This window comes from Halichoerus grypus, chromosome 9, assembly GCF_964656455.1.
Source record: "Halichoerus grypus chromosome 9, mHalGry1.hap1.1, whole genome shotgun sequence".
Taxonomy (NCBI): Eukaryota; Metazoa; Chordata; class Mammalia; order Carnivora; family Phocidae; genus Halichoerus; species Halichoerus grypus.
In genome coordinates, this window is record NC_135720.1 from 61852134 (window position 1) to 61864999 (window position 12866).

Consider the following 12866-nt stretch of genomic DNA (forward strand, 5'->3'; position numbering starts at 1 on the left):
ATTTTTGCTGTTTATTTATTATCTATTTCTGAGCCAATACTGTTTTATTAGTGTAGCATTTTATTTTGTTTGCACATTTGATAAGACAAGTCCCCTCTCTATCATTCTTCCTTCTTCTCTTAATAGAACATGTATATCATTGTTATTTATTTTTAAAGTGATACTAAATGTTGGCTCAGGGAAGGTTATTGACAACCCTACTACAGCACAGTAGTTAAGAGCACTGGCTTTTGAATCAGAATTAGATTTTAATCTTAACGTGTGAATTAAAAGGTAAATTTCTTCACTGCTTTTAACTTCAGTTTCTTAATGGGCATCTCAATAGTGTCTACATGATAATCTATTTCTCCTGTTAGAATACTTCATAGGAGTTCCTGGGTACTCATTACATTTAAAAACATATTTCCTAGCTAAAGTCTAAAACAAGATTATGAAAATAAGTGGTTAAAAAATTCTTTTACTGCCTTGCAGCTGTAGTAAAATCAAAGGTTGGTTGGAAGGGACCTTTACTGTACAAGTCTATTTAGCAGCCCCAAGGTGGGTCTGTCCTAAAGCATCAAATGAAAATATGCTTTCAAAGATCTCCAGTGAAAGAATCCTCTAATGAACAAGACCCAGTTTTTCCCTAAGCTTTTGAAGAGTGGGTAGGTTACTTGGTTCCTGATACTTATGCTTATGGAGGAGTGTCGTAGCATGCTGTAAAATGCCTATTAAAGTACTATGAATTCTCAGTCACAGTTGATAATGTCCTTCACAGCTTTTTCCACCATCATGGCATTTATTACATCTCCACTTAGATATCCATTGGATGGTGCTAGAAATTCTTCACATGCTGGGTGAAAAATTGAGTAAGTTTATGGATTTCTGATTTATATCCTTTTTAAATCTAAACCCTTAATTGTTTTTTTTTTAAATTACAGGTCATCATTGCTTTCCGGGTTTTTTAATTTTTATTTTACATCAAATAGTAACCAAAGTAAAAAGTCAAGGTCTTATTCCTTTTTTCAAGAGAACAGTTTGGTCCATTTATCTTTCCATACTTCTATATTAGTCTGTATATATATATATAGAAACTCTTGGGTAGGATTTTTGTCTTTGTTTCTAACCACAAATGGTAGTGTTCTGTGTAATGTTTAATTCAACAGTTTTTTAGAGATCTGTTCGTGTCAGTACATATAGTTATACTTCATTCCTTTAAGGGCTGTATGTTATGGCTCTATCATTATTTAGCCAAGTCTATTTTTTAATATTTCCATTATTTCCATTTTTTTGGTACTACAAGTAATATTTCACGGAACATCCTTGTATATATATATATATATACACATATATACGTATATATACATCTTTGAATACATGTACAAGTTATTCTGTAGAGTAGATTCTTAGAATTGGAGTGGCACATTCAGCTTTAATATCGTAACCACTGCTTAGTTGCTGTACAGAGTTTCCCCAATTTGTGTACACTGCAAGCATGCCTTTGCCTCATTCTCTTGCCAGTAGTGGATATTATCAGTTATTTTTATTTTTTGCCAAATAATACACGAAAAATGATATTGAATCTCTGTTCTGCAATTTTTTGAGTACCAATGAAGTTGAACATTTTTACATAATTTTACTGTTTTTTATATTTGCTTTATTATTTGTTCATTATCTTTTGCTCATGTTTCTTTTTTTAAAAAAAATAGTAGTTTGTATATATTATGGATAATACTTTTTTATTTCACATATTGCCTGTTTATTTCTTGGTCTTGCTATTTGGCATCTTTAGAGTCCATTATCAACTTAGCAATATTTTGTAAATATTACCTATTTGTAAATTATCAATTTAGGTTATAGGTTATAAAAACATCCATTATCTCAATACCTGATTTTCAGTAAACTAATAAATACACGTATGTATATATGTGTATGTGTGTACACATATACATATACATGCACACAAACATACAAAGATGTCTACAAATACATAATTTCTTCTCTCACATGGACTTTGTATTTCAGATAATAATTCCTTGGAGCAATACTTCAAGGTGTACTTAATCTGATAGGTACACATTTTAGTATCTATTACCTTGGTTTGCTCTGTTCACACCACAAAACATTTGTATGTCATTAGTTAATCAGTATTTGTTTACAAAATGTTTTAAAGCCTTTATTGGTCAGAAATATTGGTGAAGATTTTCTAGCATTTCCCCGCTTTTATTTTTTTTTCCGTAAGTGATGTTACATTGTTACATTTTAAAGATGACCACATTAAGAAAAGAGAAGTCTATTAAGTGGCACTTGAGAAAATTGAAAACTTTCTTTGGGTAATGTATATCAGTGATCATATTAGAAAGGAATTGTCCTCAAATTTAACTTTTATTTCTAAAGAAATTTGTTTTTAACTGTATATGTTGCAGTTTTGTTGTAAGTCAATTTAAAGGAGTATAGTTACTTTCCTCCTTCTGAATTAGTAAAATCTGTAGTTTTAAATAGGATATATTTTATTATATTTTTAGAACAAGTTGTATACGGTCATCAATTTATGAATCTGGCAGGTGACAATTTAACAAACATCAGCCTATTTGAAGAACATTGTGAAAATCTCCTTTGTGATTTAATAAGCCTGTCACTCAACAGGTATGACAAGGTAATGTTATAAGAGTTTATATTCCTACATCTGAAACTAATGGTGTGTACTGTATGTTGGCTACTTGAATCTAAATTAAAAAAAAGTTTATTTGTATTTTTGATGCTTAATGATAATAGTCCTTAATGTGTGTCATTTATAAGAATTTAATCTGATTGATTTACTTGTTAATTCTCCTAATTTTATATTTATTATGGTCTGGGAGTTGAATTAGAAAAGAATTTGATTTAAACATTTAAAACAGGCTAAAATTAATTTATCAGAGGCAGTTGTTTTGTTTTTAAAAATAGCTTTTTCCATCTTGGCAAAAATAAGTAAAAACAGGATGTTTATGACAATAACTGGAAATTTAACTTCTATGCAAATAGAGTCCAACCCTTTAGTAACATATATATATTGTTACATAATATAATAAATGAGTACTATAAATGAGTATATGTTTATTGTTACATAATACAATAAATGAGTCAACTAATTTTAGTTGACAAATTTAAAGGGAGATTTTGTTTTTCAAAAAAGTATAGAAACATGGGGGAAATTACATCTTACTAAATTGTGTTTGAGTGTTTAATGCAGACAGTGATTTGAAGATGCTACAATACCTACTCATTTTCCAGCAATGGAAATTTGTTGATTTATCAGTTATTTCAAATTGTTAGCATAAACCTTATGGGAAATCAGGATTTATAATTTTTTAAAATTTAGATTGTGTTTTATGTATTATCAAAATCTTTTAAATCTGGTCTATGTAATTTTATAATTGATGTTATTTAGTGGATTGACCAGACATGATTTAGTAATATTTTTTTTTTTGGGTGGGGGGATTCCTCTTTTTTTAAGTTCAATTAACAATATAGTGTATTATTAGTTTCAGAGGTAGAGTTCAGTGATTTATCAGTTGCATACAACACCCAGTGCTCATTCCATCACATGCCCTCCTTCATGCCCACCACCTAGTTACCCCATTCCCCCCCCCCCCCACCTCCCCTCCAGCAAGCCTTAGTTTCTTTCCTATGCTTAAGAAGTCTCTTATGGTTTGTCTGCCTCTCTGGTTTCATCTTGTTTTATTCTTCCCAGGTTTTTTTTTCTTTTTTTTTTTTAACTGACCAGAATCATGCTGTATGTACTGTTCTTTGATGTGCTTGTTGGAGATGTTCTCAGCCTAGCACACTCCTTTTATCCATTATATATTCCACAGAAATAGTTAGATGTTTGGGTTGCTTCATTCTGTTGTTATAATTATGCCCACTTTTGTGCACAGACTTGAGCACAGGGGCTGGAATTTGAGGAGAAGAGTGTCAATTTGAGCCCTTGGCAATCTGAGGTGAAGGCGTGTTGACTTGGCATTGAGCAGGTGGCAGGCCGTGCATGCTGACTCGGGCAGGAGGGCGGCTGGACTGTGAATTTGGGGCCCACAGGCCAGTGGCATCGTGTGTGACAGGGACGTGGCTGGTTTTGCTTTTAATTTTTGTTTTTCTGGGAAACTCTCTCTCTCCCTCTATTCTAAATGAAAGCCTTGCTGGATAGAGTATTCTTGGCTATAGATTTTTTCCTAATTTTAGCAGTTGGAATTTATCATGCCACTTTCTTCTGGCCTGCAGAGTTTCTGCTGAAAAACCCACTTGTAGCCATATGGGATTTCCCTTGTATGTACCTGCTTTTCTTTCTCTTGCTGCTTTTAAAATTCTCTCTTTATCACTACTTTTGGCCATCTTATTTACTTTGTGTCTTGGCGCAGACCTCTTTGGGTTGGTTATGTTGAGGGCTCTCTGTGCCTCCTGGATCTGGATTTCTCTTTCTTTCCCCAGATTCAGGAAGTTTTCAGCTATTATTTCTTCAGACAAATCTTCTGCCCCCTTTTCTCACTCTTCTCCTTCTGGGATCCCTATCATGCGACTGTTAAGCCTGACAGTGTTGCTGAGTTCCCTGGGTCTATTTTCATTTTGCGTATTTTTTCCCCCTCTCATCTGCTTGGCTTGATTGCTTTCCATGGCTCTGTCCTCCAGGTGGCTAATCCTTTCTTCTACTTCCTCTTGCTTGCTATTTATTCCAGATGGTCTATTTTTATTTCCATTTAATGAGTCCAGTACTCTAACTGGTTCTTTTTTATGTCTTCTGTCTCTTGGTGGAGGGTCTCATGGAGGTCCTGGACTCCTTCCTCAATTCTAGCAATTATCTTTATGAGCATTACTTTAAATTCGCTATCAGACATATTACTTACCTCAGTGTCACTTAGGTCTCCTGCTCTGATTTTGTCCTGTTCTTTGATTTGGGACATATTCCTCTGTCTCCTCATTCTGTCTCTTACGTTGTCTGTTTTTCTGTGTTAGGAAAGTCAGCTACGTCTCCTGCACTTGAAAGTAGTGGCTTTATGAAGAAGAGGTCCTGCAGTGCAATGTCTGTCCCCCAGAACCTGGTGCTTCAGGGGGTGTCTACTATGTGTGTTGCTCCAGGGGTGTCCTACTGTTGTGGCTAGGATGTGTTTGCCTTCAGTCCTGTTGTCTACGATGGCTCTCTGCCTGTTGTGGGCAGAGTCTGGTGCCCGTGGTGTTAGTGGGCTGGTCCGGGGCTGCCTTGGGCTTCAGTTGAGTCAGACCAGGCATTTGCCAGAGATGCAGTAGCACCAAACTGCAGGCACTGTCCCTGTGTTGTCCCCTGAGAAGCTTTTGTTGGTGGGTGGGGCCTGCAGTCAGACCCACTGCTGGGGTCGTCAGACTGGTGTGTGGTTTCTTCCCCTTTCCCTGGGGCAGGACTCACTTTGGAGTGGTGCTGACCCTTGTCTGGGCCGCGTGCACATTGCCAGGCTTGTGGCACCGCTTTGATGGGATCTTGCCAAGAGCGATCAGAGGGGTGGATCTGCTTCGCTGTGGCCGCTTGTCTATGCCGGGCTGTGGAGAGTCTGTTCTGCCAGTTTTCGGGCTGCTTTCTGGGTTATTTATGCCGACGTGGGTGCTCTCTAGGCGGCCAAGCAGCCAGAGGTGAGCCCAGGGACGTTCTACTCTGCCATCTTCCCAGCAGCCTCTCGATTTAGTAATATCTTAACAGTTATCTTTGACTCTGTATTATGTTAGAAACATGAATATAGTATATGTGAAATAGTAATTACATAATGAATTTCTGAAGTCTAGCTATACTTGCAAATATAGTGCATATGCCTTGCATTATTTAGGGCCATTGAGGATATATTTGTTAAAAAAAAAAAAGCTTAACCTAAAATTGCTTAACCTTGGGGCGCCTGGGGGGCTCAGTCAGTTAAGTGGCTGCCTTCGGCTCAGGTCATGATCCCAGGGTCCTGGGATCGAGTTCCACGTCTGGCTCCCTGCTCAGCGGGAAGCCTGCTTCTCCCTCTCCCGCCCCCCCACCCACCCCCCCCCCCTTGTGTTCCCTCTCTCGCTGTGTCTCTCTCTGTCAAATAAATAAATAAAATATTAAAAAATAAATAAAATAAAATTGCTTAACCTTTATAAATCCCTAATTGTATTTATTCTGACTTGTAAAAACTTTTTAGTCTGCTTTATAGTGGATTAAAATTTGTTTTCTAATCTTTTTATTAGAAGTTTTTCTTTTGTGGCTGATGGATTAGATCAGGGTTAGGAAATCATTGCCCTGAGGCCAAATCTAACACATTGTCTGTTTTGTAAATTTTACTGGACCACAGCCCATCCTTTTTTTTTTTTTTTAACCTATTGTCTATGGCTGATGCTGTATGACAGTGGCAGAGTTGAGGAGTTGTGGCAGACTATGTCCCAATAAAGCCTCATATATTTGCTATCTAGCCCTTTACAGAAAAAGTTTGTTGAACATTGATGATTAAAGCAAAGGTTTTTGGTTTCGTTTTTGTTTTTTAAGATTTTATTGATTGATTTTAGAGAGAGAGCCCACTCGAGCAGTGGGGAGGGGCAGAGGGAGAGGGATAAGCAGATTCCATGCTGAGCATGGAGCCTGACCTGGGGTTCCATCTCAGGACACAGATCATGACCTGAGCTGAAACCATGAGTCAGAGGCTTAACAACTCAGCCACCCAGACACCCCTAAAGCAAAGGTTTTTTTTAAAGGTTGAAAATAAAGTTCATTCTATACTTTTGGTTGTAAAATGGGAACTTAGGGGCAGGCTCAGTCAGTTGGACATCTGACTCTTGATCTCTGCTCAGGTCTTGATCTCAGAGTCATGAGTTTGAGCCCCACGTTGGGCTCCACGCTGGGCGTGGGACCTACTTTAAAAAAAAAAGTAAAATGGGAATTTATTTTAAAATTTAATGGAATGGCACATATTTTGTAAACAATTTTATATAATTGAACATTAGTTTTAAGTCATCTAAATCCTTTTAAAACATTTGGAGAGAAAGATGTAGCATGTAAAATTCTTACAGAATTGAATTTGCTTCTTCTCTACAGGTTAGGCCTTCTGAAGCGTTAGCAAGTCACCACTGCCGATGTTCCTGCATTAAAGAATTATGGGTTCTACTCATTCATCTTCTGGAACACAGAAGTAAATGGTCTCTTTCAGAAGTAAGTTGTAGAATTGATGTGTTAATTACTGTTCCTAACTCTTATATTGAAATTTTGCAATGGTTTTCGCCAAGAAAAATGCGACGAAGTTCCTTATGTAAGACAACCACCACCACCACCACCAAACAGAGCACTGAGTACCAAACACCTACTGCATTTTTAACCCTAAAGTGGCAATATGAAACTTCTAGGAGAAGTGCAGGATTTGACTCTTATTTTCTCAAGTTTTTTGCTGTTGTTCTGTCAAGAATCTTTTAAGCTAAAATACTTCATACTGTCTAGTAATCCAGAAAACAATTTAATCAAGAAATATGGCAGATTTAGATTTGGGGAGAAATAAAGTAGGTTTTTATTACTGAATTTTATGGCATTATTTCAAGAAAGGAGGAAGAAAAGTGCAAAAGGGAACATAAGAAATCTTGGACCTCATTTTGAGCCAACTCTTCAGAATGGGGCTTTATTTTATTTCAGGTGTTGTGGATTAGTAGAAAAAGAGAAATACAGGTAGAAGTAAGTACAAATAATTAATTATGAAATGATACAATGATTTATGTTATATGAAAAAGTCCTTTGATTTTTCATGGGTTTTATAATTTACCAGTTTTCCACAATTTGGGGTTTGGGTGGTGCTCTCTCTTTTTAAAAACAAACGTATTTTTGTGGATTTACAAGTACTATATTTTCAGTTATTATTTTAGCAATAAATTTACTGAAGTATAAATTTAGCACATCTTATTATTAAGTAAGAAAAAAATTTTTTTCTCGCATTTTGGTTTGTCAGAGTTCAGCTTCCTTTGGTGAGATTTCAACATTAGAGTCTTGGGATTTTTTTCCTTTGATCATTTGCCAGGATGTTTTGTCTCACTGACATGGTAAACATCAATTTTTCCATTTTCTGCAAAGCTTATCATTTAAGAATTTTATATTTCTTTATAATTTTTCTTATTTTACCAACTTCAGACTTGAACATGTAAATACATATAATTAATGTAGGCATGTTCATACTTGATTCTCTTAGTCTTTCTCTAGATTTTAAATAGAAAAGTAAGCATAATTTCAAAATATATTGTAGAAATTTGCATAGCAATATGTATTGCTTAACCTAAATGATTTATATGCTGTTCATTTGATGTAGTAACTAGACTTACTTATCTTAAAATAATGAAAATCTGAGGTCATTTCATTTTTTTAATACAAGTAAAATAACTGATATTATTCAGACTTTGAAGGCTATTTTATTTTTAAATTCAACTTAGAATTTTCCATGCCTGGAAAGACATTTTGACCTTCCTGTTGAAAAAATAATCTAATGTAATCTAATCATGCTGGGTATCAAATAATAAGCATTTACATGTATCAGTAAGCTTGTAGAAAGTGAGAAGTCTTGAGGTCAAATACTTCTTGAGGTCAAATACTAAATGTAGGTGGGAACTCAGGTCCCCTGAACACTGAAACTGCCCCATAACCTTATAAGCAGTTGTTAAATTGTATAAACTTGAACATTAGCTTTCATACCTTATGAGGTAAAAGAATAGAAGACAGAGGTCAGAGTTAACCCAAGTTGGTAGCCTATTGGTATACTGACTGCCCATAAATCTGGGCCCCCAAAAGGATGAACTAGAAACTCAACTAAATTTGTAAGGAAAATTGCATGTCTTTTACTGTGATGCCTTGCAGTTTAAAATTTCTTCAGTATATTTGTTACTGCAAGCCAGCCCTCATACAGCTTTATAGCCTGAGTTGCTGTTGCCTAGATTGTACTAAAAATCTCAAGCCAGTGACTTCTAAGCAGCCACAGACAATGGGTAGATACTTAAATCTGTATCTCCCCTAGTAACTCCCCCCCAAAATATAGAATAGCAAGAACAAATAAAACTACACACACACACACACACGCTGATAGCATAACTACAAGATAGGAATGATAAAAACGTTAACAGTAAAAACCACCACCAAAGCTCTACCATAAAACTTTCTAGCAAGCAAGGGCAGCCTGAGAAAAAATGCTAGCAGTAGTCCTCAAATTGGTCTAAAACCACTGCCAGTTTGTGAAAATACTAAGATTGTTTCCTTGTAAGTCAGAGAATGGGCTAGAACTTGAAAGTGTGTATATGACATGAGGAGGCACTCTTTGAAGGTAGACCTTCTGGAGAATAAAAAGGCAAAAAAAGGAATGGTACCCTTGGTGATTGGGAGGTGAAAGGAAATAAAAGGGTAAAATGATCTAGAAAAACAAAATCAAAATTTTCACACCCACTCTCCTACCACCACCACCAAAAAAGAAAGGAAATCCAGGAAAGAAATGGGACTTTGGTACATTGGCAAAAGAGGGCTCTACTGAATCTTTTAAAGTAGTCTAAATCTACTAAATGAAAGAAAGGAAAAAGAAACTTTGAAACAAGTGTTTATAAAGTTACTACTAGGAAACAGAATTGATACACTTTAGCTGATGAACCCTTTCTCCAAGAAACTGTGAAACAGAAGAAAATTATAACACTCCAGATTAAACAGACAGGCATTTGGGGCTGTACAAAAACACCCTGAATAAGATATTTAGATGTTAAAAACAAGTAGACTAAAGCCAGAAGTGAATGGAAAGAGTAAGTGGAATGCAGGAGAGAAATGAAAGAAAAATCATTTTAGAGTTGAATAAGTGACAAGGTGCCCAAGAAGAATATACTCAAATGAAAATTTAATCAGGGGTATGGAAGAAAGACAGAAAACAACCAGGGGAATAAAAATTAGATGAAGAAAGGAATATAAAGAGTTAGAAAATAGCTGAAATGGAAGATAAGCAAAGAAGAAACAGCTGTATATATAAATGGAGTCCCTAAAGAAGAAAACAGAATAGGATATAGCTAACATTCAAAACTATTATCCAAGAAAACATTCCTAAAAAAAAAAAAAAAAAGCTAATTCTACATATTGAAAGGGCCTACCAGATCACTGGAAAGATTAACTCCAAATAATCCATCCCAAGGCATATCCTGCTAAAACTACTTGACTTCAGAAATACAGAAAATGACTTTAGGTCCTTTAGGAAATTATCGAATTTTCTAGACAAAAAGACCTAATAACTTACAAGAGCAAAGTAATTTGACCTGCACTAGACTTTTCAAAAACATCATAAAAAACAAGTTAACATTTAAAAAGACTCAGAAAGCCGTCCTCCTTGTGAGAACGCAGCCAGAAATCTGCTATCTAGAAAAGGGCCCTGAGTCCACTCTGACGGACCCCTGATCTTGGACTTCCAGCCTCCGGAATGAATAAACATTATGACACAACAGAGCAGCCCTCAGCTTAGAAAAAAGTGATGTAGGTCTCATCTCTTTACTGTATAGATATTATATGGACCGAAACTGTGAGATACTCCCTTGATAGAAAGCTCAAGACCAAGAAAAAGTGACCAAACCAAAGGAAACAAAATGACAGAAAGTTTCTTCTAAGACAATAAAGAAGCAAGTTAAAAATTACTCTTTGTACTGACTATCTGACATGCAGTGTCTTTGGGGATGGAGATGGATGAGGATAAGCCAAGAAAGAAAAACAGAAAAAACAATTGAAAATTTCCGGAAAAGCAGGGCAGCTTCTCTGCTTCATCCACCTGGGAGTTAATGATATCACAGAAGACATGATCATTCCCTGAATGTTGACAGCCGGCTGAGCTCCACATAGGGCCTGTTCTTACAAGCTTTCCAGACTGAAGGCAGAGGTTTTGTTTTGTTTTGTTTTTTGTGTTTTTTTCATCTTGTACAAAGATTTTGAAACTTTGTTATGTGGCAGCACTGATTTATACAATGTACTCATTATGTTTTTAAAAGAGGAAATCGTGTGTGTGCACATGCATGTACACACGCATGCTAACATTCTTCCAGAAAGAAGTATTTGATTCCTTCTCCCTATCCCTTGCCTCCCCCACCCCATCCCTAGAATGAGGGAGGTGAAGATTGAATGGGATTTGGAGTTTTCCTGCTGAGAAAGAGACATTTTCTGCAACCAGGTCTGTGTTCGAAGGACTAATGTTCTAAGGAAATTATCCAAAGGGGAGAGGCTGTTCAGGATTTTTAAGTTATTTTCAAATGTTGCCTGGGCTGCTGCTGACTTCTGTGAAGCCAACAGGATGATGCTTCTCAAGAAGCAATTAGAGAAGCCTAAGAGAGACTCAGGAATGTTTGGAAATTCACATACACCCCAAATTAGATGGGAATTCCAGGAATGGAAGTAAACTAATTTGATCAAGGACATATTTGTGTTCCAAGAAATATTCTAAATGCTGGATCTGTGTGTATGACTGTTGCCTAAAAACCCAACACTCACTATCTAGTAAACATCAATTAGACTTTAATTTCAGAGAAGGAAAGCAAATTAATATTCCTTGAGTGATACTTCTTATGTGCCAGCAAGTAGAATGGGTGTGAGGTTAAGTAAACTGTTCAGATAACAGTCAGAATATGATAAACGGGGCTTCCAGTGTGGATTTATTTGATGCTACAGCCCATGTTATTTTCCTACCACATGATTATGTAAGAAAATGCATGTTTAAGAAAAAGAAAAGAATAGCTAAATTAATGCACTCCTTTTTTGGGGAAACAGACCTAAATATATTTTAGGTGCACTCCCCAAAGTGCCACAAATAAGGCAGGGGACACCTGTGCGATGCCATGTGCAATCTAGTAGTTTCTGACCTGTATACATTATATTTCAGCTGCCACATGTATGTGTAAATTTATATATTGCCACCTTTAAGCATTATAAAAAGATTCTTGTAAAAATTTTCTGTGAAATAAAAACATCAATACCAAAAACAACAACACAATGATTCAAAATGTATGGGCCAAGAATTTTATAACTTTGACCCTAGCATTCCCACTTGTAGAAGTTTACCTTTAGTATATACCTACAGCAATTCAAAAATTCATATGCCTCAGGCTCTTTGTTGCATTATTTGTAAAAGCACAATGTTAAAAACTACCTAAATGCCCATACACAGGAGAGTAAAACCATGGTTTATTAGCACATTAGAGTATTATGTATTTGTTCAATAAAATGAATAAAATATCTGAACTGATAATGGTTTGATTTCCAGGACTTATTGTTAAATAAGCAAAGTGCAAAAGAATACTTATAGGATGCCACCTTCTGTGTATGAAGGGGAAAATAGGAAATGTGTATGCTTAGTTGTCCCAGATAAATACTGGAAAGACAAATCAGGAACTATTGAAATTGGTGGGTAGGAATGGGAGATTGGTGAGTGACAAATGGAGTAGAAGGGTTTGAATGTGTTATGACATTAGAACCATGTTAATTTTTAACATGCTCCAGAAATAAATCAACGTGTACGGAAGAGGAATTCAGTGGAATATAAAGAAAAACACTTGAACCTAACTGTATTACAAGTGAATAACACATGGGAGGAGCTATGGGGGCCGGGGTCGGGAGGGAACTGACCTAGAGGACTTGGAGTGCACTACTTTGACAATTTGCTCTAAGGCTAAAGACGAAGAATTATAACGAACTTCAGATCCTGGACTCTTGTTTGTAGATTTGTCTTACAGTGTTATATATGGGTTAGCAATTCTAGATATTTGTACTCTAGGACTGAGCAAATTAATAAGTACATTATGGGTAATTAAGAACCAGCTTTGCCACTGTTGGAAAATTGAGTTATAAATATGGAAAGAGGGAAAGATAGAGTGAAAGATAATGTGTTGGAATGGAATTT

The 12866-nt window shown here is 35.9% G+C and overlaps 1 protein-coding gene across 3 annotated transcripts in view; it reads left to right on the forward strand.

Annotated features, from left to right (window-relative positions):
* Positions 1 to 12866, forward strand: part of MMS22L (MMS22 like, DNA repair protein) — a 131516-nt gene that overhangs the window by 7567 nt on the left and 111083 nt on the right. For all 3 annotated transcript variants that reach the window (XM_036101480.2, XM_036101478.2, XM_078054971.1), the window contains 3 exons: positions 758 to 848; positions 2505 to 2635; positions 7031 to 7144. In XM_036101480.2, the coding sequence (XP_035957373.2) occupies positions 758 to 848; positions 2505 to 2635; positions 7031 to 7144 (336 nt within the window). The remainder of the gene's footprint in view (positions 1 to 757; positions 849 to 2504; positions 2636 to 7030; positions 7145 to 12866) is intronic.